Raw genomic sequence first — 27,332 nt, 5'->3', positions numbered from 1 at the left:
CCCGGAAGTGACGTGAAGCGGATGGCGGCCCGTTGTGTAGTGGAGGGTCGGAGCCGAGCCCGCAAGTGACAGGAGGAGGGACATGGGGCGCACTGGGCTGTGGTGACCGGACAGCGGGTATGACGGGTGTAGGGGCGGGTGAGGGGCAGGAGGGGGCGCTGTGCCTGGTTGCTCCGTGTGTGCCGGTGACGTCATGCGTAAACAGCTGCGCCTGGCAGGACATGTGTGCACTTACCTGCGGGCGGCGGACCTACCGGGCACGGCTGGCCCCTCACACGGTGCCGGCGGGAAAGGAGGAGCCGTTACACGGGGGGGAGTGCTGAAACCTTATAGTAGAGCTTACTGAGGAGGACCGGAGAGATCTCTGCTTGCTTGTAGTGAATGGAGCCCATTAGCCCGAGCTCCAGCAGACGGGGTGGGTGTGGGGGGCGCAGTCCGTGGTGGACTATCTCCACGCAGACGCTGCGTGTGTGGCTGCAGCGGTGGCTCTTCTGTAGGCTTATCCGGCCGCTGATCTCTGCGCAGATTGTCGTCTCCAACGGGTGAATGACGTGAAGCCGGCGGCCGCTAACTGTAGGGAGAGCGCTACCCGAGTCAGGCTGCATTGTACCGCTGTGGAGTCCGCAGTGAGCTGGCGTATCGCTGCGTACGGCAGACAATTCCCCTCCTCGTTCTGTCGCCCGCCTCTGGATTCTGCAGCAAATCCAACCCTTAGACTTTTGGCAAAACATGATTTCCTGCCCATGAGCGGAGGTCGATTGTTATTTTTGTTCCGCTCGTGAGGGAGAAATCACGGCATGGTGCGGATTTGTGCGGGCTACTCACAGCCGGCTTCCATTGAAGTCAATGGAAGCCGTCCGTCCCGCAGCCATTCTGCAATCGTCATTGCAGAATGACGCGGCTCCTGCGACCATCGCCGTAATGACAGTGCGGCACCCTCCACTGCGCATGTGCGCCAGCCGCACATTTGCAGCAGGGAAGCCGCTGGACAGGTAAGATGGGGGCAGCGGCTGGGCAGCGGGTCGGACTTCGCTATGGGAATCCATGAAGGCAGGAAATATCTACAGGACAGTCTTGTATTTGGGTTTTTTGGCGCATGTGAGTATGTGTGAAAAAAAAATTACAAAAGGGCCCAAATATGCTGTAAATACGCAGTTTTAGTCTGTGAAAATGTTTTGCGGACCAACCTGCACCCCCTGGTGTGAATGAGCCCTAAGTGTGCCCACTCCTTACACAACGGTGGGGCTCTCTGCACTAAGATGGGTTCCTCCCCTTCCACCTCTTTAGAATGGAGCTTCCTACCTTGGCAGGTGGCTAGGGTGCCGGGTGCGGCTGTCAGAGCTGTGCTACTGCCTGTGAGCTGCTGAACAGAGCCGTGTGGAGGTGGGCCGGAGCTCAGAATCCAAGATGGCACACGCTTCCTGTGCAGCGCCGCCCCCTCTGCCAGGCGCTGGATATGTCCTCTGGGAAGAGTGAAGAGATGGTCCTTCTGTGCCCGGCCTCGTTCTGGGCCACAAAAAAGGCTTTGGGGTGCCAGATTCGTGCCGCGGGCCTGGAGTTTGACTCGTGATTGGCAGTTACTGGCACTATATGCGGCACAGTTCTGGGGACGCAGTTGCTCAGTCATGTTGGGCACAGAATTTTAGCATGAAAAGTATATTAAGCTCTTCCCGCTAAAGGATGTACATTGACGTCCTGCAGCGTCGGACTATGTATGAAGGGAGATCACGCGGCTCCAGCTGTTTCTTAGTCAACAGCTCTGATAAGTCCCGCAGCTGATCGGAGCTGTTAACCCTTTAAATGCTGTGCTCAATTCTGACCGCGGCATTTAAATCCGTACGCGCTCCCACCGCAATAAGATCGCAGGGAGCCATGATGGTGTCATGGCAGCCTGGGCCCTTCTGAAATGCTCCAGGGCTGTCTTGCGCATGGAGTGGCTTGATATAATGCCTGCCCGATCGCAGTATGATGTAATACTATGCATCGTTAGTCGTTGTTCCCTATGGGGATAAAAAAAAATGTAAAAATAAGATCAATAAAGTTTTTTACTAATTGTTAAAAAAACAAACCCTTTTGCCATATTAAAGGGGTTCTGACATGAATAATTTTTTTATGCTTTAGCAGCCATTGTTCCCTGGTCTGCCTAATGGACCCAGGGAACCCATGGGTTAATGGCTGCTAAAGCATAAAAATCTTATACTTACCTTGTCTCCTGTTGTTGTTGACATCGGGGGGGGGGGTCATCTCCCGGCAGCATATTAGCACTTTCTGCTTAGGTTAAGCAGCCTGACTAGAGCCACCTGATTGGTGCACGCTGTGCAGTCACGTGGTGCCGAAGAGCCAATCAGGTGGCTCTAATCAGCAGCGCTGCTTAACCTAAGCAGAAAGTGCTAGTATGCCTCCCAGCGGGCAGTCTTCTTCCTCCAGCAGCCGCGCCGCTCCGGGATCGCGCGCATGCGCAGTGGAGAGGTGCCCTCTGATAGGAGTCAGGACGGGCTGCGTCTCCACTGCGCATGCGCAGCACTCCGGAGTTCAGCCGGACGGACAGGCCGCCCACAGCAAGCACTGCTTGTGACGTGCTTGCTGTGGCGGTCCGTCCGTTGACCTCGGAAGTGCCTGACGGACGGACCAGAGCAGGAAGCGGTCTTTTTGACAGCTCCTGCTCTGCTTTAAAGGCACAGAAGAAGATGCCGGCTGGAGGGGACATGCCTGGCGATCGGGCCAGGCCAGGCAAGGTGAGTACAATTTTTTTTTTTTTCATGTCAGAACCCCTTTAATAATAATAAAGATCTAAATGATAAAACAAAAATACATATTTGGTTACGCTGTGTCCGTAAAAGTCCGATCTATCAATGTAACTGCATTGTTTACTCCGCACGATGATCGTCGTCGGAAAAAAATAAAGCGTACCAGGAATGCGCTTTTTTTGGTCGCCTTGTTTCCAAGAGAAAATCCAATAAAAAGTGACCAAAAAGCCATATGTATTCCAATAGAAACTACAGGACATCCCCCAAAAAATGAGCCCTCGCGCAACTACTTCAATGGAAAAATAAAGTTATTATGCGCAGAAGATGGGGTAGAAAATATTTTGAAAAAACTAACTATTTTTGAAAAAAAAAATAATAGTACAGCCAAAGAAACTACCAGTATACAAGTTTGGTATCGTACTGACCCATACAATAGTTATCAGGTCATTTTTGTTGCCGTGTGTGTGCCGTAAAAACAAGATGCACGGAAAGATGGTGGAATCCCTTTTAGTTCTTTTTTTTTTTTTCATTTTACTCCACTTAGTATTTTTTTTTTCTTTACGTTTTTCAATACATTAAATAGCACCATTGCAAAATACAACTCATCCTGCAAAAACAAGCCCTCATACAGCTACTTCGATGGATAAATAAAGGAGTTACAACTAGAGATGAGCGAACGTACTTGTTTCGAGTAATTACTCGATCGACCACCGCGATTTTCGAGTACTTCCGTACTCGGGTGAAAAGATTCGGGGGGCGGCGGGGAACAGGGGGGAGCCCTCTCTCTCTCCCTCCCCCCCACTCACCCACGGCGCCCCCCGAATCTTTTCGCCCAAGTACGGAAGTACTTGAAAATCGCGGCGCTCGGGCGAAAAAGGGGCGTGGCCGAGTAGGTTCGCTCATCTCTAGTTACAACTTTTTAAAATGGTGTGGGGGGCAGGGGGCTGTGTCCTTAACCTCTTGCCACTCCATGACGTACATTTACGTCCTGCAGTGTCGGAGTATGTAGTAAGAGAGATCGTTCAGCGACCTCTCTTCATACAGCAAGGGCGTCAGCTGTTTATTACAGCTGACACCCGTGGGAAATAGCTGCAATTGCGGCTATTAACCCTTTCAATGCCGCGGCATTTACATGCCACGAACAATGTTCGGGGGTCCCGTACGGCTCCCCTCATGCCCTCTCCCACGTGTGAGATTGCAGGAGCCATGCGGGTGTCATGGCAGCCGGGGTCCTTCTGAAAGACTCCAGGGCTACCTTAGCAGACCGCCTAGCAAGTTGTCCCTGTGGGGTGGCTTGATAGGCTGCCTGTGAGAATGCAGTATGATGTAATGCTACGGCATTACATCATAGTGCAGGAGCAATTAAAGCATTGCTAGTTGTGGTCCCCCAGGGGGGCTAAAAATAAGATCAATAAAGTCTTATTAATTGTAAAACAAAAAAAAAAAGTAATACAAGTTAAAATCACCCCCCTTTTGCCATATCTATAATAAAAAAAATCTAAATCGTAAAAGAAAAATACATATTTGGTATCGCTGCGTCCATGAAAGTCCGATCTATCAAAGTAGTGCATTATTTACCCCACATGGTGAACGGCATCCAGGAAAAAAAAAAAGAGCGCCAGAAATACACTTTTTCAGTCACCCTGTCTCCCAAAAAAAATGCAATAAAAAGTGATCAAAAAGTCGTACGTATTCCGAATTAGTACTAACAGAAACTACAGGACATCCCGCAAAAAATGAGCCATCACTGAACTACGTGGACGGAAAAATAAAAAAGTTAGTGCGCGCACAAGATGAGCGCAGAAAATAACTGAAAAAAATTAAATGTCGTTGAAAAATATAATAGTACAGCAAAAAAAAAAAACTATACAAGTTTGGTATCGTAGTAATCATACCGACCCATAGAATAAAGTTATTGTGTCGTTTTTGTTGCATTTTGTGCGCCGTAGAAACAAGACGCACCAAAAGATGGTGGAATGTCGTTTTTTAATTTTATTCCACTTAGAATTTGTAAAAGTTTTTCAGTACATCATATGGTACTTTAAATAGCACCCTTGAAAAATACAACTCGTCCCGCAAAAAACAAGCCGCCATACAGCGACGTCAATGGAATAAATAAAGGTGCTACGATTTTTTAAAAAGGGGTGAGGAAATAACGAAAATGGCGGGGTGGGGGTGGTAAGTGGCTGTATCATTTAAGGGGTTAAAAAGTGTACATAAAACCCTCTAGTCCTTTTGAAAAACTAAAATCAAGTGTGTTTTGTGTATACAACAATTTAAAAACCACTGCCTGCGCTTTGCATGTCCGATGCGAGTTGTCCGGGCGCCCCGCAGTTGTTGACAACCCTGCCCCTCATACTGTGAGCGGACGTCTTCCGTCTCTACGGGGGATGTTACAGCCAGTAACGAGTCGGCACACTTCCTGTCTCGCTTCTAGATGATGGATGTAAGACAGCGCTGCTGCGGATGCTTGAGTATCAGGAAGCTCGGAGACGTCATTGTTTTGCTTTCGGTCAGCCTATAGATCAGCTTTTAGCCGTGTCTGTCTGGCTGGACGGTGGCGAGCAAACTAATACAGATCAGAAACTAGAAAGTAAGTTCCATCAGCAGCAGATGTGCAGGCGGTACGCAGCTCCCCGGCTCGTCTATATACACAGGCTTCTAGCATGGAGTGCCGTGGTCCTCTTGTGCTTCTGGGGACTAACCTCTCTACTTACCTTGCAGTGCCTCCGCCATGGACAGCGCCATCACTCTCTGGCAGTTCCTGCTGCAGCTGCTACAGGAACCTGGAAACAATGATCTGATCTGCTGGACGTCGGATGACGGGGAGTTTAAGCTCCTGAAGGCTGAAGAAGTGGCCCGCTTATGGGGGGAGCGAAAGAACAAGCCGAGCATGAACTATGACAAGCTAAGCCGGGCGCTCCGCTATTACTACGTGAAGGTAGGGGGCGCTCTGGGGTACTCGGTATAAGCAGTGGTGCACAGCATGAACATTGCCCTATTCACACCTGTGATTGGTGGGGACAAGCCTATTTTTTGCTTTAAGGACCAAGTGACTGTCGTCATCACATTGCCTGAACCATAACTTGTTGATATAGATACGTGAGGGTTTTTTAGACAAGTTGTGTTTTTATTGGCACCACTTTTATTGCGCTATTTGGGAAGCGAGCAAAAAAAAAAAATGGCAGTTCTGGTGTTACTTTTCAAAATTGTTATTGTGTTCACCATGTGCGATTTAAAAAATATGTATTTTTGTTGTCTGGGTCATTATGGACACGGTAATACCCCTTATGTTGCTTTTTTAAAAATTTTATTTGTTTTATCCATTAAAAGGGTTGTGTGGGGAAAAATGCATATTTTTTTTAAACTGGACTTTGAAAAATCTTTACTCAAACTTTTATTGAAACTTTTTTTTTTAGTTCCTCAAGGACACTTGAAGTTGCGATAGTTCAATTGCTAGGATAGAACACTGCATTCTACTAAGCCTATGACAGCAGCTTATTAGACGCTGCTGGAGGCGAACACTGGAGGCCCATTTAGACACAATGATTATCGCTCAAATTTCGCTCAAAGGCCATCTTTTGAGCGATAATCGTTGCATGTAAAGGTGCCCATTTTTCTGCCGAACGATGGATTTTGGTTCGGCGTGAAACCTATCGTTCGGCAGAACAGCTGATGAGAAGGACCGCACGCTATGTTCTGCCCGGGGACCGCTAATAACATTGTCTCAGCTGTCAGCCCCGTGGCAGAACAATGGGAATGTATTTAGCGAATAGCGGGTGGTCTGTTCTTGAATACAGCTGCGACGGCTCACATGCTACTGATTGGTACTAATGGACATTAGTACCAAGTAGTGGTTTATGCAAAAATGATCGCTCAAAAGCCATCTTTTGAGCGATCATCTTTGTGTCCAACTGCACCTTAATAGGCAAATATGTTAAAGGGCAAATATTGGAGCCCATTGTTACCTTAGGGCTCCCACACACTTGCGATTGCGGTTTTTGTTAACGCGATTGTCAATCGGACTTTCTATTGTAAAAAAAATGCAAAGCACGCAACTGCGTTTTTGGTGCATTGCGTTGCGTTTTTAACATTAGAAGGTCCCATTGACAATCGCGTTAACAAAAAACGCAATCGCAAGTGTGTGGGAGCCCTTACAATTACAGTGCTGATGTGTGACAGAAGGAGCCCCCTCTCCCTGTCATCTGCTTAAATGCTGCGCTTGCTATTGGTTGTGGTATATAATGGGTTACACTGCCAGGATCTGAGGTTTCTGTGTTGCTAGCTGTTAGAGCAGGAGCCTGGCTGTCTGTAATTAGCTAAACCACCACCTTAAAAAGATTAATGTGCAGGTTTAAAGCCCATTAATGAGGTCGGTAAAAAGACGTATTGGCCGTCACTAAGGGGCTAAAATAAAAGCTACGTGGTGTGTACCTATAAGTTATCCAATGTATTTCCAGTTGGGATGATGATAAATGGCTAAAATATCCCTTTTTTTTTTTTTTTCCTTTTTGAACCATTGAAGTCAATAGTCGGCTGTCGTCCATGGTTTCATAATACGGTGGATGGCAATAATAGACAACAATCGTCACCTCTGTTATCACGTTGACTTCAATATAAGAATGGTGCCGGGTGCGTTAAGAACAATCGCTCTAACTCGCGCCGAGTATCGGTATGCGTTGTCACATTTATTACTGTCTTTTCTTCCAGAACATCATCAAGAAAGTAAGCGGGCAGAAGTTTGTTTACAAGTTTGTCTCCTACCCGGACATCCTGACCATGGATCCAGCGGCGCTGATCAAAGCAGAAGGAGACGTAGATGGGAGCTCCGTCCCTCCCATCAGTTCCTGCATTGTGCGCGACAAGGAGAACTATAGCAAGGAGCGACTGTGTCCCGCCAAATCCTCCGGACGCAACGATTACATTCACTCTGGTCTCTACACCTCATTCACCCTCAACTCCTTGAATTCCACCGGGGTGAAGCTCTTCAAACCTGCCAATGTGGAATATACCATTGATAAGAAGATCCCGCCAGAGGCTTCCCTATCCGTCATTAGGTTTGTGACAATGCCAGCTAAAATCGCTGAGCCTCCATCAATCATATCGTCAGCTCCACCCCAACCTCCAGAACCCCATGAGAAACCTGCAGAGCCCCCACCGGGTGTAACAGCTGGTTCTTTTCTCGTACCACCAAAGCCTTCCATCTCGCCCATTCCAGAACATTCTCCAGCTTTATCCCCTGATTTGTCTAATCAGGATATCGCTGACGAAACAGATTTGGATTCCTCGCAGCGTCTTGATTTTTCTGATGACATAGATATGGAGATAGAGGAACAACAATCAGAGTCAAGGCTGGAGCCCGAACCCTATGTACTGGACAATAAGAGCAGCAAGTCGAAAAAGCCCAAAGAGCTTGAGTTAACTCCGACAGTGCTGATCACAAGTAGTGATTCCAGCACTCTCGGCATCCTCAGCCCTTCCTTTTCCACAGCATCTCTCACGCCAGCAATTTTCTCACAGGTAATGGCACTGGTTGCATTACTGTATACTTTCCTGTAGAGCTGAGCAGTCGGCACAATATTCTGCCAAGCAAGACCTTTATACTTATGTTGAAATCATAGAATTATTGCAATATTTTTTCCAGGAATACTCATTGTTTGCATAGTGCTTTGATGTAGCAAGTCAGCCAGCAATAACATCTTAAAGGGATTGTCCTACTGCAAGAAGCAGGCAGCTCCATATATTGCACAGTGGCCCACGACGGTACTACGGGCTGAGTTGTATTGAAGTGAATGGGACTCAGCTTGCAGTGCCGACCTTGGCCACTGTGCGATGTATGGAGCTGTGTACCAACAGCGCTATTTGTTCTGTTAAAGAAACAGAAACCTAAGGCTGCCTGTCCAGCAGCTTTGTGGAATATTGCTAGCGATATTCCGCCGCCTGGGAGCAGAGGAGAGAACTGTCAGCTCTCCGCAGTGAGCCTATCTGACAGGCTCACTGCAGCATGCCGGGATTTGTCACCCGCGAAAGGACAATCGCTATGATTCTCCTTGGGCAGGAAAGCGTTCACTGCGTTCCCTGCGGCCGGATTACCCCCACGGCGGAGTGCAGTGCAAATCGCCCGTGGACAGGAGCCCTTAACAGAACAGAAGCAAGCTAAAAGATGTTTTGTTTTTTTTTAACCCAATTAAATCAATGAGTGGAAAAAACCTAAAATGTTTGTTTCAGCTTTAATTGCATTTATTTGCTCTAACTGAAAGCTCTAACACAGATGATGCGCACGAGCTCTCCGTAGGAGGTTTGTGGTTTTTATGTTTAACACTTTTTTGTGTTTCTATTTACACCGTTCGATTCTGAGAGCTAGAACTGTCTTATGTTTGTGTTACTCTAGAGACATAGACAGAACTACTGGATTGTCGCACAACACTCCACAAAAAGACATTGAAAAAAACAGGTAGAAGAGAATGTTTTAAATCCAGCAAAAAATGTGTTTCGAGGACAAAGCCTCTTCCTCAGTTTGGCTGGGTTTTTACAATAGACGATGATAAAAATGTAGTGCTTTAACCCAGCTAAACCCAGGGAGAGGCCTAGGCATCAAAACACCCTTTTTTTTTTGCTGGATTTCAATTACGTCCAATCAAAAAAATTCTTTTACCTGTTCGTTTTTTGTTTTTTTTTTTCAATTCTTTTTGGAGACTGGATCTAGATCCTCACTGACACCCTGCTTGGACTCCAGTGATGACATCCAGTCTACATACCCCGCCCCGGGTCGCTGCACCTCCTATTTACGCCAGTTTTATGTCCGTGTTGACAAGGCTGTATTAGGGCTTGGTTTTTGCGGGGCAAGCTGTAGTTTTTGTTACCATTTTGGTACATACAACTTTTTAATCACCTTTTCTTTCCTTTTTATTTCCTGGAGACGAGGTGACTAAAATAGCAATTTAGTTGATGATGAATAACATGCTCGTTTTATAGTCTGTGTTACACATCTGTGCTACCAATTAGGCCGGGCTCACACAACTGTATTGGAATTGCGTATTACACGGGCTCTGTACGTCTGTGTGATATGCAGTAACTCGCAGGCAGTCATTACATTGCCGTATGCAGTTCTGTTCAGGTTAGCGTGTCAGAATTGCGGAATCAGCGAACACAAAATAGAGTGCAGCATGTTCTATTTTGCTCCATATATGCACAACATAGAGCCCATTGTTCTCTATTGTCACATATAGATGCACAGCGCACAATTAACTTGCGTAGGGGCTGCAGGTATACATGTCATCACTAGGCGACGGGTGTATTGCGCATAACCGTCTGTCGAGTACACAGTCATGCGCAGTAGAATTTTGTGGCCGTACGCGGGTCACGGCTGGAGTCCCAAGGTGTTTTACTTTTACGGCCGTGTGAGCCCAGGTTTATGTGACTTTTTTTTCTCTTGTTTTTTATGTAGTAAAGCATTTTTAGTAGTGAAGCCACCTATATAAATTGGGTAATGCCGATTATTGTTTAGGGCTACACGGCGCAAAATCTAGTAATCTAGTAGCAGAATTGTGTACCCCCTCCCCCACCACCACCCACCCTCTCCCACGGCTATAGTAACACACAAAAAGGTTTAGTGTTTGAATTGTGGCAATAGAATCTATTTAGGAAATTGGCGGTCGTGTATTCCGGGCTCTTTGTGCGCCTCGTTTACTGTGTTCCGGTTAATGCTATACGTCTGTCTCTCGGATTGCATTGGGACCTGCGAGGTGCTTCCCACCAGAAAGGAGAGGCGGCTGTGTGCCACCGTCTGCTGATCCTCCCTGCAGATCCACATTCCCACATATTGTTTCTGGTCTTGCATGTTTAGTCTTGCCTTGAAATGGATAAGCCGAGCTGATTTTGGCGTGCCAGACGCCTCCCTGCATTAACCCTTTCACATCTGATCACCTACAACTTGTTTCATACATTTTGTAAACTTTCTAAACTCTTATCATTTGCTTGTATTGGGACCAATATTTTTGGGGAGTCGCAAGTCAGGTGACCTCTACAAACGCCATGCTGTTGTGGAGGCAAGAGTCAATCAGTAAAGGTGGTACATGCCACCTGTGCCAGAGGAGGGAGACAGGTGCCTGCCAGGCATCTGTGGTGGAAGGAGGACTTTGTGTACAAGTACGGACCTGAGATTGCCCAAAAAATAAAATGTCTCTCTGCATTTGAGCTGAATTATGGTAATTTCCTGACAGTCGGTGAACAGTGTTTATCTTAGTGTATCTTTTCTCCTTGGGGAGGATTTTGGCTCTTTTGCATTTGGCTGCTAGGTGCTGCCACCTGGTGGTCTGTGCACAGAGGTGAATGCGCTCATTGTCACCGGATAATCGCCTGTGACGCCCTGTGGACAGCGGAGAGAGCTGGTTGTTGGGACTAGACTAGTGTTGTGGGGGCTGCTGTGACTGTTCTCACCACTGTGGAGTATTGCGAAAGCCGACTAAATCAGGGGGAAGGGGTGTCCTTGCTGCGACCATTAGGGCTCGTTGACACACTGCATATTTGCGTGAACTAAAATCACCCCAGCATTTTTGACCTCTCCGGCGTATTTTCGCATGCAAAAACTTGCACAAACTCATTGTGTGTAAATATGCAGATTTCCTATGTATTTATGCACACCCTTTGATTTTAATTGGCTTTTACAAAGCTCGGACGTGCCGCAATGTGCGATCGCATGTAAGAATACAATCATGTACAAAGGCATTGAAAACAGTGGGATCTATTTACTGTATATCACACACGCAAAAACTGTGCATGTAATAGTCTGGTGTGGAGGAGCCCTTACTGTGGTGTGATGGTATGGGGGGGGCGCTACTGTCACTGCTTAAGTACCGCAGTGATAGGAGAGTCATCGGGGGCCATGCTTACTGCTCTGATAACTGTTAGTGGGGGGGGGGGGAAGTAGACAACAGTATTTACTACTAGAGGTGGGGTACACTGCCGCGACTACTAGTCAGACTACTTTTGGTACGTCTGGGCTCTTTGGTTGTGGTGCCTGAAATGTCTTCTGAGCTGTTGCGTCCCCCCGTCCTCCTGAACCCCCTCGCTGGCTCCTGGACCTGCTTTACCTTCTCAGGGTTGAATGGTCTGGTGTATCCTAGTTTACTAGCTGGGGTACCTGTGCACAGCGCTATAAGTGCAAGGATTGGTTATCGAAAATTGGGCTTTCAAAGTTATTTCCTTCTACATATTAACTGATGTTAATTCGCCATTTTGCAGCGGTCCCAAATCATTCTTTTGTCAAAAACTTGATTGAGGCGCCGTGCAATTGGCACATCAGCCTTACACACAATAGTCTTCAGTAATATTTTTTTCTAGTTGAAATGTTCATTAATTTCCTTAGAAGCAGAACCAAAAAACGGCAACAGCACTATCAGAGGTATACATACCTAATAAATACTCTCACCACATGAAATAATGCAAGGGTCTTGGTATATAACTCGATCGAATTACATTGGCCCATCTACCAACATCCAGGTGACCAAGATTAGTTTGGTCCTAACGCTAATACCAGGTGGTAAATCTCAACCTGGGAAAGATGGTTTCCTACCTCTCAGAATGCTCCTCTCTTGGGACTAAGCTTATAGGTAAAGCCAGGGAAGGTAGGATACCATTCATATGCTCCAGTAAGAGGGACAGAGGGTAAATGGGCAGCAGGTGGAGGCAGCCAAAACTATACAATATCTGTAGAAAAAAGGATAAAGTAGTTGAGCACTTCCCAATAGAGCTATACAGGTGCATGTTAAACCACGGCTGCAGCATACTACAGGAGCAGAACCTTCACTGGCTTTATTTGTAGGCTTGGTCTAACCTGCACCTGTATATTTCTGTTGGGAAGTGCTGACTATTTTATCCTTTATTCATTAATGTCATTAGTTGCTACATAAGTGCCACCAGCGCACCCTGTTGGTGAAGTCGCTGTAATGCGTAAAGTTTGTTTTGGTGGTACATCGTAGACGGTAGCCGGCTTTGCCCAACCAGGTATACAATTTGTGAAGGTTTTCATGACTGTTACAAACCTGCAACCCCAAAAAGAGGGCTCAATTCAGCATGGTGTGCAACCAATCACAGCGCAGCTTTGTTTACCTCAGCAGTATACAAAATGGCAACCAACTGCGGTTTCCATTCGTGGAGGAAAAATCGCAGTATGTTCCATTTCTACGTGGGTTCCGCGCAATCGGCTTCCATTAAAGTCAATGGAATCTGTTCGATCCGCGGCCCTTCCACAGTTGACATTGCGGGGGGGGGGGGGGGGTGCAGACTATCTGCAGTACAGAGAAGAGAAAAGGAAAGCGGGTATGCTTAGACGGATTCGACATGCAGAATGTGACCCGCCCGTGTGCATGGGGCCTAAGATGGATCTCTAGAAGACTCTTGGGGTTCTCCCACACGACTGTAAATGCACAATGATTAGAGCCTATTTATATAAATGGGTTCATTTATATGTGCGTATTTCCACAAAAATGTTTTCGTTGCATAAAACCAAAGCGCAGCCTGTCCTGCCTTTGTGTGTTATGCTGCGTACCGGTCCATTGCAATCAATGTTTAATTACGCAGGAAGCCTCACATACGTTGTGTATTTATGCAATAAATCAAGGGGGATTTGTGAGTTCTCGCTACACACGGAATTACACTGCCGGTAGGCAGGAAATGCAGCGCGACCGTGTATTTCAGCCCATGAACGCGCCGCGTAAATAGAAATCTGCATCCACCTGTGTGATTGCCGCAGCCCTCTGTGTGCAGATCAACGTGTGCATAGATGCGCTCACCATAGCGCTATGTAATAGTGCTGTGAAGGGAGCACGATTGTACGCAAATCTATGCATTTTACTGTACTTCAACACTACTGGGCCCGTTTACACCAGTGCTGGACATACGTGTGCCGTGATTGAACCGCCTGGGCAGTGGCCCCTGATGTTATCGATTAACACCATGAAATCACGCAGTTCAGTGCACGATTTCTTGCGAACAGGGTGCACATTTACTCACCTCCATAGATTCCAATGGTACATTGGGTGCGCCAATGCACACAGAAATATAGCATGTTGCATATATTTTCGCACTTGAGAAAGTTGAGCACAAAAATGGAGAATGTTAGGGAACGTGTTGAAATCAATGAGCTCTAGTCTCTGCTGTTTATGCAAGGGATTTTGCGCACACAATTGCCCACCTGCATAAGCCCTGAGACAGAGTGCGCAACACAAATGCGTTTATGTGAATAAGCCCTAATGGAAATCCCTGTATCCAACAGATTTCCTTTACTGCTTTTATTCCATTGGACTGCAGTTATATCTTGGTACCTGTGGAACCAGGAGGGGGGGCAGCTTTCCAATAAACACGGGAGAGTTATCCAACCAGAGGAGCCGCCCGCAACAACCCGTCGGCTCGCTTAGCTTATTTTCAAAAGGCCCTCGGAAAAATGCGTGTTTTGTAGTTGTCAAGGTGCTCTGATTTCTGACGGTGAAGTAAATGTAGGAAGGGTGTAAATCTATCTGTAACATCCCTGTAAATAGACATTCGCCCGCTGTCTCCTACTTCCTTGTATCTATTCCCAAGTTGTATGAATTGTCAGGTCGGAATAAAACAAGAATGTTTTCGTTTGCTGACAGCAAGCAGAGATCTTAGCGTGTTAACATATTGAAAAAGAAATGACATCAGAACTTCTGTAATGTGTTTGCTATTTTAACCTTCTGTTGTGTCTATGGAAATCCCCTCTGTGGTTCATGTGGGGGGAAACCTGCATTGCAGAAATGTCAGAAGCCTTTAGAAAGTAGTAACACTTTAACCTAATAAGCTCCATAAATATACGGCACTTTAATCCCGCGCCAACTTTTGTTCTATGGCGCAGGATTAAAGCTCCTGCTGATTGCTATCTAGCAGCAGCAGGCCAGGCCCTCAGATGTCAGTGACAGCCGAGAACCCGGAGGAGAAGGCAGAAGCTGTTTTAACTGCTGTTTCCTTACAGGCTACAAAGCACTCATCGACTGTTACGTAGGGAATATAGAAAGTGGAAGCGCCGGTTCCACTATTCAGTGATCACATAACAGCAGGCCCAGATCAGCCCTGACAATGACTATTGTCACTACAGGGGAATGTTTGCCAGATTGGAGCCAGGAAGGAATTTTTCCCCCTACGGCTGCAATGGAATATCGCTAGCGATATTCCGCCGCGGGGGGAGCACTAAAAGGTCTCTCTAATGAGCCCATATTAATGATAGGCTCACCGTGGAGAATCTCGGCATGCCACGATTTTAATAATGCGAGCGGAAAATTGCTGAGATTATCTGCTCATGTGCAGTAGGTTGCACTTTCCATGGTTCTATGAAAAGCGCGTCATGCGAGCTCCACTTGCGATTTACCGCCACGGATCTCGCTTTGATACCTCGTCCGTGGACAGCCAGCCTAAATGGGGAAAATTGGCTTCTACCTCATTTGTTTTGTTTTTTTTAGCTTTTTTTCCTGTAATAAAACAAAAAACATGGGAAAAATATGTGTGGAAAAAATAGCTCTAGGTGTCACTAAAAAAGCCGCAAAAATATTTTTGGTAACTGAAGAAAAATAGGGCAGTGAAATCGCCACATGGGTAAAATCCCTAAAGTGTCTGGTCCTTTTAAAACTAACACACCCTGCTTCTTAGAGGGTTAAGCATCAGTTCATGTCGAAACAATCTGACTGAGATCTGACAGTTATCATGGGAATGAGGCTTGTAGCCGCCTGTCAGCTTATGCTGTAGGATAACCCAATGTGAGCTGCGAAGACTAGTAGGAAACTTCCAGCAGCACTGTGTTGTCCCTGGCATGGGCTACAGAATACACTGCAGTACCCGCTGCATACTGGTATTGCATGTAAGTTAAAGAAATACGGTAAATGAGTTTTGAAGGGCGTGAGAACTTCTCGTCATACTAAGCAGCCTGCGAAGATCCATGATTGTGATTACAATGTAATGCCTGTCTGTCTCTTCTTCTCTTCCAGACTCCCATATTGCTAACGCCAAATGCCATGCTGTCTAGCATTCACTTCTGGAGCACCCTGAGTCCCGTGGCTCCTCTCAGTCCCGCCAGGCTCCACGGGAGTTCCCTGTTCCAGGTGAGTCAGTTTTGCCTGTATCATCTGCAAAATAAAGAGCGCTTCATGTTTGGGATTGCTGAGAACCAAATGCTAAGGAAAGAAGGAGGTACTTACCTGGCGCTCCTAAGACACAAGGCGGGGAGAATGTAATACAGCTGGCGGTTAATAGAACCGTGGGACTGAGCGCCGTGACCAGCATACAGCAAGGCACGTATACATCTCTATTTCATGATGCAGGTTTAACACACCCAATTGTAAATCTGGCAAGAATCGGCGGCTTCATCAGGCCTGACGAAGCCATTGGACCTTGGTGGAGGGATGCGTTGCCCGATTCACAATCGGGCATTTTAATGTGCACCATGAAATTGAAATTTATACTTGCCTCACTGTATCCTGGTCTCAAGGTTCGATTCCATCAATCGCCTATGACATGCTGCCTTGCTTGTAAGCATAGTTAATAATTAATCATTTCCACCAAAAAATCAGGGAGGAATGGAGTAGCCGTAAAGTAGATGAGATTTTATGAAATCTCTTTCATATGCGTGGGAAGATGTTTACATGGAAATTAACCTGTGATGCAGATTTACGGACACAGCACGTCTATTTCTGCTTAAATGTAGAGGAGATCTGCAGTCAGACCTGCATGGGGTTGCTGAGAAATCCACCAGATGATTTTCCGTGCAGTGTGGACTTGGTCTAATGCTGGGTTTACACGGGCCAACAGTCAGCGAAACAACTGCATGAGCGCTGACGCCATCGCTAAGTCATTCGCGCCTCTGTGAAGTGTTTAGCCAGGCAGATCACTGCTGATTTCTCTCTCAGCACTTCATTCTATATGAAGTGCTGACTGGGGAGCGTTTACACACAGCGAGAAGTGAGCGACCGGCGATGATTTTTATGCTGGTTGAAAGTGAGCGACAATGAAAAGTGAACCATGTTTTTGCATTTAGACATAATTATTGCACATTTTTGTTCATCTGAACACATTCTGCGTGATAATTGTCCTGTGTAAATGCACCTTTAGGCTCTGTCCATGTCGTGTTTGAGCCACCTCTTCACTGTATGGCCTGATGATAAACTGTTGTAGCCATAATTGTTGGACCGTTTTGCTGATAAAACTGACTGCATTTTATTTTCTCGCTTGCTTCTATGATGTTTAGGCTATATTCGGCACAAGTCCAGCAGATGCCACATACTATTAGTCCAATACACCCCACGGAATTATTGGGTCTGTCAGTCCGCTGGGGAAAAATACTGCTGCATGTAGTTCTTACTTTCTCTATGCGATATGACTGCATCTGCAACACAAGCTCCGAACAGACCCTCTAAGACAGATGTGAACAGAGCCTTACCTCTTAAAGGGGACCTGTCAGGACCCTCCTTGTGTCCTCTCTGAGAGCAACAGCATGTAGTGATGGAAGCGCTGGTTTCAGAGGTCTACCACTTGTGTGGATCAGTGCACTACCCAAAATAAGATCCATGATATGTGGGCTCCCCTATGCCCTCCAGCCGTTGGCTGATGGGCCCCTTCGTGTGTACAGTAAAAGGGAGACACCTGTCAATCAGCTGCTGGGGGGATCCTTCTAGTTGCACTCTGCATGCACCACACCAGAGGATCTGTAACTCTCTTGCGGCCGCACACATCATAAATGTCACGCACATTTGCCATCGTCTTTGTGGCTCAGGGTGTGTTTGAAACGCCCGACGTCCCCAGCGCAGACAGTTTACATGAAAGAGGGGGAGGGAGTCTGGACCTCTGCTGGACGTTTGTTTAAGCTGTCATTTAGGACTCCTTCACATGATCGTGTAATTCACTGTACCAATCTGCCATAGGCTCCCTTACTGCCGATCACACGTATTGCATGAAATATGCGCAATAAAGAACGCAGCACATATGATCCTTGTGCGTATTACGCTCACATACACTAAGATGGTGCATGGTAATCAGCGGCCTGCAGCAAGTATGTAATGTCATGTTTGCTTGCTGTATTCTGCACAACTGTCACGGGTGACACACAGCGAAATATGCTCACGTGCAGCTGGTCTCAGCTGTCATGTGTATTCCACATAGGGAGCGCTCCAACCGCAATATTTTGGCTTTTGAGCTGCTGGTAAAAAATAAAATTAAATGTATGGTTATGTTTGTATAGCGGTCGCAAATGTTATCATACAATTAGCTTACAATGCTGAAATAAGTCTTCCTTTAACTCCATAGTTACCGCCAATATACCTTTTTATGTCCGTTACTAAGGGGAGTCTAAAGCTGCACACACATCTTTTTATGGCCCTGTAGGTTTGTCTGGCAAAAGCCATGGCTCGGATGTCTGACAGCAGGGCTCCTGCTGTAACGTCCGCAAATGGAGAAGCCTCCTATCCCGACCGTTGTACCTCTAACATGCTGCAATCATTAGTGATCGCGGCATGTAGGACGGCAACAAGGGGGTAGCGGGCTGCTCCTATCACCCACTGGCACACCGCGATGTGATCACGAGCTGCCAATGAGTCCCATCACAAAACAAAAACACAAAAACATTGGTGAAATTTGTTTCCCATACTCCCCCAAAAATTAATAAAAGTTGTAGAATGCTTTATGTGTACACCAAAGTGCTGCCATTGAAAATACAACTTGTCCCATAAAAAAAAAAAAAACAAGCCCTCATATGACTGTAGACAAAAGTTATGGCATCTTCAATACAATAATTAAAAACAAAGACAATAGCTTGGTGATTAAAGTGTAGGGTGGTCACTAAGGGGTTAAGTCTTCAGTTTACCCATGATGATACAGGGCATAAAACCTTTCCACAATCTAGTTCTAGGCCAATTCATTGAAGTGACTTTGAGGGGCCCGTATATATATATTTTTTTCGCTCCGCTCAGCTTTCCCTCAGGCCTCGCCAACCTTTCCTAGTTACACCGCAGGACTGGTTCTCAGAGGCGGCACGGACAGCGGAATCTTGCTGAGTTTTCTTCTTGAGTTCTGGTGGCTTGTGTCTCATTACATGTTTTACATCTTTATAGTAGATGGAAGTTCTTTATACTGATTTTCAACTACATTTCTAACGCATCGCTATTTTACTTTGTAGTTTCCTTCAGTCTACAACAGTCACATGCCTCTGGCTTTATCCAGCTTCGACAGCCCATCTACTCCCGGACCATTCTCTCCGGATCTGCAGAAGTCCTAGCACTGGACACAAGGAGAAGGGAAAGCTCCAGGCAACTTCATTTTGAGGTCCTCGGTTGTGCAAACTTCAGGTTCCCTAGATCTCGTTACACACAGACTTACTGTCACCTCTGATCTATGTATCTATTTGTTGACTTAACCTTACAAATATCTTGTAACTGAACCAACATGACATTGGCTGATCAGATTTCCAGTCATGGCCATTGCACTTGGGTCAGTGGTGAGTAAACCTGAACCGTAAAGCAGGGACGGGTAGTATTCCTATAATAGGGCTCTTATTTTTTTCGGCAGAATTTTATCTAAATGGGGAGAACCAGGATTATTTTTGTATTTTCTGTGACGTCTTGGGCACACGCCTAAATTCTGGTCCAGTCATTTTATAAAGTCCTTTTATAGGTCCTGAAAGCCAAATTACTACGGGAGTCTTTTTATAATACATCCCGCCGACTGACAAAAAACAATTGTGAATCGAGCAGAAAGGAAGATGCCATGTTTAGTTTCCTTTCCTACTTGTAAATTGCTGGTAGGAAACACAAAGCACTTAAATTGGAGGAAGCCCAAAGGGAAGGAGCGAATGTCTGAAGATATATTCTGGCAAAGGCTTAGGAACCAACACAGATCATTTGCTTGAACTGATAGCACTAAAAGTGAATGCTCCCGGGAAGTAACAGTCCAAAGAAAAAAGGGAAGAAAATGTCCACCTTATTGTTAGGACTTGGTCCTTGAGAAGTACTTTGCTGCTGATGTGTAGGATGAATAACACGGTGATATAGGGGCTGTAAACTCCGCTTTATCAGCACTGTAAGACAGATGTGCCTGTTTTAAGCGTCTTTAGCAGCTGTTCCAGAATATTTAAGGTTTCTTGGCTTTCTTTTCTAACTGCTTCATCTATGCAATATTTGTTAAATAGAAATTGTATATTTTAATACGTTAGCTTGTACATAGCATACGCACAGATGACAAGGTAGACCTTTAAGATTAGCAAGCCACTAATAAGCCAATTATTACAGTATGTATATATATATTTTTGTAAGGGGAAGCATTCTTCAGAATGTCTGTCATATAGCAGTGTTATTGCTTGGTATTGGCATGGCGGGTAGCAGGTCCGATTATTGCACAACTGTCTCCAGAGGAATGCCCGCTAGTGGAGGGGCCTTAGCCACCTGTCATCTGCATCACGGAATAAGGACCAACATACTTTCTTTTAACGTTTCTGATTAAACAAAGTTAAACGTTTTATGATCTGCACTTTTTATGAGCTACGTTAGGTACCATACGAAACACTATTTCTATCAGGCAACTACTGGTGGTTGACTAACCCAGAATTATATATTTTTTTATGTCCTTTTTACAGTAAATAAAGTTTTAGTACATAGAAAGAGGAGTGATACACTCCACCACGTTCCCAGTGTCATATTAAAGGGGTGAGGCGGCTATCCACATTTTCAGCCAGCCATCTAATGTCTATGGTGTATCATCAATCTTCCCTGAAGGCTGATGTCAGGATTTAGAAGGATTGGGCATGTTGTATCTCAATATGCCCAATCATTTATACTCATGGGAGAAAAAACGCCACCAGAGTTGTCTGAAAGTAGCCTATTCACCTCTCCCTATTGAGAACACATGCCAAGTGGACACATGTGTGATAGGGGGTTGTGAGGAATAGCCATAGACCGAATGTATGTTGAGCTGACGGCTATCTAAGGTGTATGATCAGCTTCAGTATTATAAGTAACTCATCATATTCCTCTGAATGTCAGGCAGGGCAGTTTTAATGGATGTTGACAAAAACTGCAAGAAGGCCATAAATGAAAGTGGACAAGTCATACAGATGATTGTTTAAATTGTTTCCTCAAGATATGTGAGATAAAACAATCCTAATCATATGTGTATGACCATAATCCTACACGTGCGAACTTTCAGACAGTCAAAAAAAAAGTGATAAACCTTTTGGCCATTATGCTGATGCCGGGCATTGGTGTCTGCACACAACTGATCTTTGTATGTTTGTGATTTAAAGCAGCCATCCAAATACTGGTTTTTACCCATAAATCTGTGTGTATATAGCCGTATCTTGTCACCTCCGGACAATCACTTTCCATTGCAGTACCTCTTTGATTAGAAATTAACTCATTTGCAGCTTAAGGATCTTGTACATGGCCCAATAATTGGGCAGGAACATCCTTTTGCCCGTCCGTCAGGCTGTGTGAATGTCAGCAATCAAACCCTCGTTTGGTAACGAATTGCCTTGTTTTTGAGAGTATAACAATGGTCATTGGTCTAGGGGGATGAATGATCCAGGTAACAATTTTGCGTAGCCATACTGCAGATTATCTACCCATGTAGACTAAAGGAAGAAGCGCTGACTGACGTTCTCATTGCTGGTCGGCACTCGTTGGTGTCAGCAGATGCAAAACCACCCTTGTTTTAATTGTTTGTTTGTTTTTCTCTGTGGTTTAACTGGGAGCTCTATCCTGTTAGTGTTATCTGTATGTCCTTGCCCTATGGCTTTAAGCACTTTCAGAGGGAGAAAATGTATTGTTTACCAATCATTATTTGTGGGGTTTAAATAGTTTCTGCAAATTTTAGTCTTATCTATAAGCAGATTAAATTGTGTGTGTGTGTGTGTGTGTGTGTGTGTGTGTGTATGATATATACACAAACAAACAGTCAAGGCACAAACAACCAGCATTATTCTCTATATACTAAAGCTGAATCCTGGAGCACCATTAATATATCTTTCTGGTGGCCTTTGGCCACCACTAGGGGGGGGCGTATTGTATGCGGCACGTACATTGATGAACACTATAGTAAAACTGTTGGGTGGGCTGCTGAGCTTCCTCTACTGGTGCCTTACTGCTCACTCTCTCAAATAGGACATTTCTTTCCTTCCAAGGATAAATTTCCAGGGGGGTTTGGTCTCTTACTCTGAATCAATTGCTTGAACTTGGCGGACAAGTATTAGGCTATGTTTACTTGGACAGATTTGTCACAGATTTTCCGTGCAGACCCTCTGCACAGATATTCTGCGGCATTTACAATAGCGACAAAGTGAAATCCAAAAAAATCAGTACAGAAATTGACATGCGGTGCTTATTTTAAATCCGCAGCATTTCCATGATGGCACTGGATTTTTCGTGTGGGATTAATTCCGCACCACAATCTGCATTTAAAATCTGTGTAAAAATCCACCGCAAGCGGCACTGTTTTTTAATGTGGATTTTCCGCTGCAGAATGTTTACTGTGGCCATTCTGCAGAAAGGCGTCCCATGTGGACATAGCCTTATTTGTTAACATATGTAACCGCGTAACTATCCGTACAGGTGATGTGGAGCTCCGTATTACACAAGACAACTGGTACCTCTACAAAAATATATTGGCACAGCATTGTGGACTTGGAGCACATGGTGTTACGGGGCAGACAGTCATTGTGCAGATGGCGTGCTCCATTGTGCTATGGGTGGTAATAAGGGGAGGAATATGAAAGGGCCAGAATCGCGCACCTTATACGGCTCATTGGAATGAAAGAAAAATGTTCTCTCTTGTGCAAGTACTTAAATGAAAAGGAACCATCCCCATATTCCTCAATTACTACCGCTGGATGTCTCTTAATCTAGTGTTACTCAGTTTGCTAGAATATTCTCAGGATAAATGATGTGCACTAGAATATACAGCCTTATGCGGGTTTGCAGTACTGCATTCCACAATCTGTTCTTAAAAGGCCACTCCGGTGCAAAACATTTTTCCATTCCTGTCCCCCTCACCTGATTATCTGTCACACTCTGGCTCCTCCTCCTGTGTATTCCAGTCACTTCCCTGCAGTTCAGCCCCCTGTCTGATACTTTTCAGACTTCATTAGGAGGATGAGCTGTAATCTCCTCTATTATAGCTGGATGATCATCAGAAACTGTGTCAGAATGCCTGTGTCTTCCCTCTAGGCAGTTTATGTGGTAGATCTGTGTGTATGTGTATATATAGTAATTACATAATACTGAGGGATAGCTAAATAATGAATGAATAAAAAAATTGCCGGAGTGGCCCTTTAAAATATTGTGGACGTCAGAATTTTTTTCTATGAGTAAATAGTTCAGCAGTCTCCACAGTCTGATATCTGGGAAATGGCACCAAAGGAAATCTTAAAAAGATAATCTAAAAACCGCTTTGTAAAATGGGACTTTTGAGTGAACCGAAAAGTGCGACTTTGGCCAAACATGTCTGAGTGGCAGTCAGGGCAGGTAAAGCAGCGTTGACGTAGAATCACAACTCCATATATTTGTGTCTTCTGGACAATTGGATGGAATTAATCTAGACATCTGCCAGCAGAGGTTTACAGTATACCACAATTGGGGGGATTTATGGGGTTCAATGTTTACACCTTCCAAGGTTAATGATAAAGTGGGGATTTAACACGATCCAAAGAGTTCTAGTTTTGATGTTTTACATGATGTCAAATATTTTTCTGATTTTTAGCTCACATTTCAGTCATTAAAGTACCAAAGAAAAAAAAAATACTTAATTGTTCTGGGTTAAAGTTTTTAAGAGGAGTTTTTACATTTTCTTAATATTAAAGGGAAAAGTAAAGTGTTTTCTTATTGCTTTTACCATTCTGCTCACTTTTACACAACTTTAATTGCCGGAAATGAGCCAACACAGCCTATAATAAAACCTTCTAGCGCTATGTAACGGCAGTTATTAGCATGACTTAAGACACTGAGTGGTCGTGTGTACTCAGTCGTCAACGATGCCGACTAATATCTCCGAGCTATGCATATATGTTTGTAACTTACTAATACTGAGCTTTACACATCGGGAGAAATGTCTGTTCAATACTCCCTGGAAAGTAATGGAAACTTGCAGCTCTACTTCTATACAACTTGTAGATTTCATGGCCTGCAGAGGTTTGACTGACTGGATTTAGGCTCGAGGTCGGACATACTAACAACCCAAACTCTTCCATGATGATCAGACTTTAGTTTTACAGCAAGGTGATTTATAGCCTCTACAACCACGTAGATGTTTAATGTATTTTAGCATAATGCAGCTCTTAATCTACTTCTATTAGTACTTGACAGCATTGTGTACACACACTCTATCTGTTGATGGGAGGTGATGCAAATGTCACCACATCCACAATGGAGAACTTAATACTTGACTTTCTGGCAGGATTGTACTTATGGATGAGTAATAAACAGAAAAGTAGAAAACTTAAGTGAGGTCTAAGAAAGCGGGAGAACTTGGATCTTGTTTGTTATGGTAAGTCAAACACTGTGTCCAAGGCAAGCTGGAGATGGCCTGACGGAGGCGTTTGACATCTCCCCTCTGTATGTCAGTCTTCTAGGCTTCCTGGTTGTAAGGGTTATTAAATTTGCAGTTGCTTGTTGAAAATACTTTGACCCGAGTTCAATCTGCCCGAGGGCAGTATATAGGCCCCAGACTGTATCCTGACCACTACAAGGGATGGAGACGGTAACCTAACAGATTAGCTTCATCGTAGAAATCGCCTCCTATTTGCTAATTATACCTAAAAGCCCAGTCAGATGTGTTCTATAAAACCTGCATTTATAGGTTCTCTTGTGGTTGTCATTTATGACCTTTCATAGGTAACCCCTTCTACAGTCCGCATGATATCTGACCAGCGATATGTCCAGTTCATGGTTTTGGGGTCTGGCGTGGCCTCTTCTAAGAGTCGCCTCCAGTGATTTGTTTTATGTATATTACTTTATGTGAATTATTAAATGTGTAAGAAAATGACTCCTTCAATGTTTTCCTTTTAACTTCCTTCATTGTTGTTGCTTCCAGTCTTCTGGTCTTTTTAGTTTCAACTTTTTGTCCATAGGGTCATGTATTTCATTGGCCTCTGAGCAGTTTAATGGCATTCTGCGCCGACTATCAGCAAATGTTGTTGCATATGTTGTACCTTTTTATAAATGCATTTCTGTACCTTTTATAAATCGGTCTGGGTTTTTACCAGGGAATTAAAGTGTTACAAACGAAATCTATATATTTTCGGAGTTCCTAGTAAAAGTTCTGTCTTACTGTATTTCTTTAAAGTCAATATTGACTGTGCGGCTTTTAGTTTGTACGTCACAGGCTAAACATGGGTGACAATACCAACTTCCTTTACCTTACTGTAATCCTGTGTGAAGTTTTGTTTTACTCCAAAAAGTCTGATTTAATGTAAAAGATGAAAGTGATTTTTCTATTTTCTACACTGTAGTAATCTAGTAATTGTGGCAGCAGTGATACCAAAGACTATATATAGCAGGTAATCCAGGTCCCATCCAAGGAACGGCTTCTGCATCCAGGTAGTATGTTCACACCCAGCAGATTTCTTGCAGTCATTCCTGTGACTGTCCTGTTAATCTGAATGCAGTTTACAGAAATCCAACTGCATACAGATAAAGGGAACTGATTTACATAAACAGAAATTTCTGGAATAAATCAGCTGTGTGTGAATTCACCCTCAGGGCATGTTTAAACGTAGCACAAATGCTGCAGAGTTTAAACGGTAGCAAATTCCGCAGTGTTTTCGCATTATTGGTGCAGATTTTGACTCAATGAGTCATGTACCTGCAGCTGATCTCAGCAGATATGGAGCTCCTCTCACCTCCAAGTTCTTCATGCTGTCAGTGATCCTCGGTAGCCTGTAGTAAGCGCAGTGCTGCTAGTCAGGGGATGCGGAAGTGGCATCACCTGGCCAGCCGAGCTGTGCTCCCTAGAGGCCATCAGGTGGCGGGGAGTGCTGACAGACAAAGACCTCTGAGGTGAGGGGAGCTCCAGATCTGCAGAGATCGGCTGTGGATTTTGACTGGAAACTCTGCAGGGTTTCTGCTGCATGTAAACCTACCCTTAAAGTGAATCTCCTCTTTTTTTTTTTTTATCATGTCCATTTTTAGGATCAAAATTCTGTAGTGATTTAAAGGGGTTTTACCAGAACCGCAAGTTATCGCCTATCCACAGGATAGATAATTTGCTGGTAGGTGGGGGACCCATGCAACCCCCCCCCCTCCCTCACTGTGGGCTAACTGCATTCCTGTAATGAGGAGAAGACTGAATGGCGCACTGGTTGCATAAGGGAGATGGCGCTCCATTCATTTTCAATGGGACTGCTGGAGATAGCCGAGCTGCAAGTGCTTGAGTGTTTCTAGTCGAACCATTGAAATTAATGGTGCAGTGGTCAACCATTCTTGGCCATCGCTCCATTCAGTGTGACGTCACTGAAAGTGAGAGATGGGACCCTGCAGTAAAAAGATGGGGACACAAAATCCCCATGCTCAGTGCTGGAGGGGGTCTCAGGGTTGAGACTCTCACCGTTCAGCAAATTATCACCTATCCTGTAGATTGGGGATCATTTGTGATTCTGGTACAACCCCCGGTAGTATCTTCTAGCTGTTGGAACTATATAAAGTAATATGCTTGGGGGGCTTGTTGCCTCATGTCTCATGGCGCTCGGTGTATAGCAGTATGCAGTTAGATAGAAAACAGCCTAGCGGCTATTTAGATTAATAAAAAAAAGTGTTCTAAGACGGACATTCACTTTAAGGGTGTGTTGAGACGGGGCGCAAATGTTGAGGGATTTCTGCAGCTGCAAATTCCACAGCATTTTCCAATTTAAAAAAAATAAAAATCTGCACCATCTGTGCGCATCATTACCAGTGATCTGCTGCGGATCTGCGGTTTATTTCAGCAGCTACAGTACTCCCTTCACCTCGCACTAGATGGTGCCTTGTCACCTGACAGCCTCTAGTTAGTTCTGAGCTGCTGGTCTAGTGATGCCACTTCTATATCACCCGACCAGCAGTTTGGGGCTCACGAGAGGCCGCGGTGACTGGTATTGCTGTAGCTGCTAAAATCGGCTGCAGATGATTGCTGGCAAAACATCTGTACGAATTTTGATGTTTGTGTTTTGTTTTTTTAATGTGAAAATCTGCAGAATTTGCTGTTGAATTGTGCGCTGCCCCATGTGAAGTACCCTAAGGCTTGGTCCTCGCTTTTTTTTTTTTTTAAACCCCCTCAAGTGAGCGCAGCTTTACGACTGGAAGGAAGTTGCTACACGGGTTGTTACAATGCAGGAACGTCTCAGTAATTTGCTCCTGCGCTCATCTTCTTGTAGTATCGCCTTCATGTGGTGTTTGAAATAAGTTGTCTTTGGTTTCCTTTGTATCATAAAGGGGGTGGGTTCTTTACGGATCTGTGATAATCAGCTCAAAACCCAAACACACTGCATTTATCCGCTTTGTCGATAAATGTGCAGCCAGAAATGCAAAGATGTTTTTGAATTTTCTTTTTTTTAAATAAATATTTTTACGCAAA

At 44.9% G+C, this 27,332-nt stretch overlaps 1 protein-coding gene across 1 annotated transcript; it reads left to right on the top strand.

Annotated features, from left to right (window-relative positions):
* ELK4 (ETS transcription factor ELK4) lies at nt 1-27,332 on the top strand. Its single transcript, XM_066600173.1, has 5 exons — nt 1-117; nt 5,472-5,688; nt 7,458-8,267; nt 15,743-15,856; nt 18,922-27,332. The coding sequence occupies exons 2-5, from the start codon at nt 5,482-5,484 to the stop codon at nt 19,018-19,020; spliced, it is 1,230 nt and encodes a 409-aa protein (XP_066456270.1). The 5' UTR covers nt 1-117; nt 5,472-5,481; the 3' UTR covers nt 19,021-27,332.

This window comes from Eleutherodactylus coqui, chromosome 4 (genome assembly GCF_035609145.1).
Source record: "Eleutherodactylus coqui strain aEleCoq1 chromosome 4, aEleCoq1.hap1, whole genome shotgun sequence".
NCBI lineage: Eukaryota > Metazoa > Chordata > Amphibia > Anura > Eleutherodactylidae > Eleutherodactylus > Eleutherodactylus coqui.
This window is presented reverse-complemented; position numbering and strand designations above follow the sequence as displayed.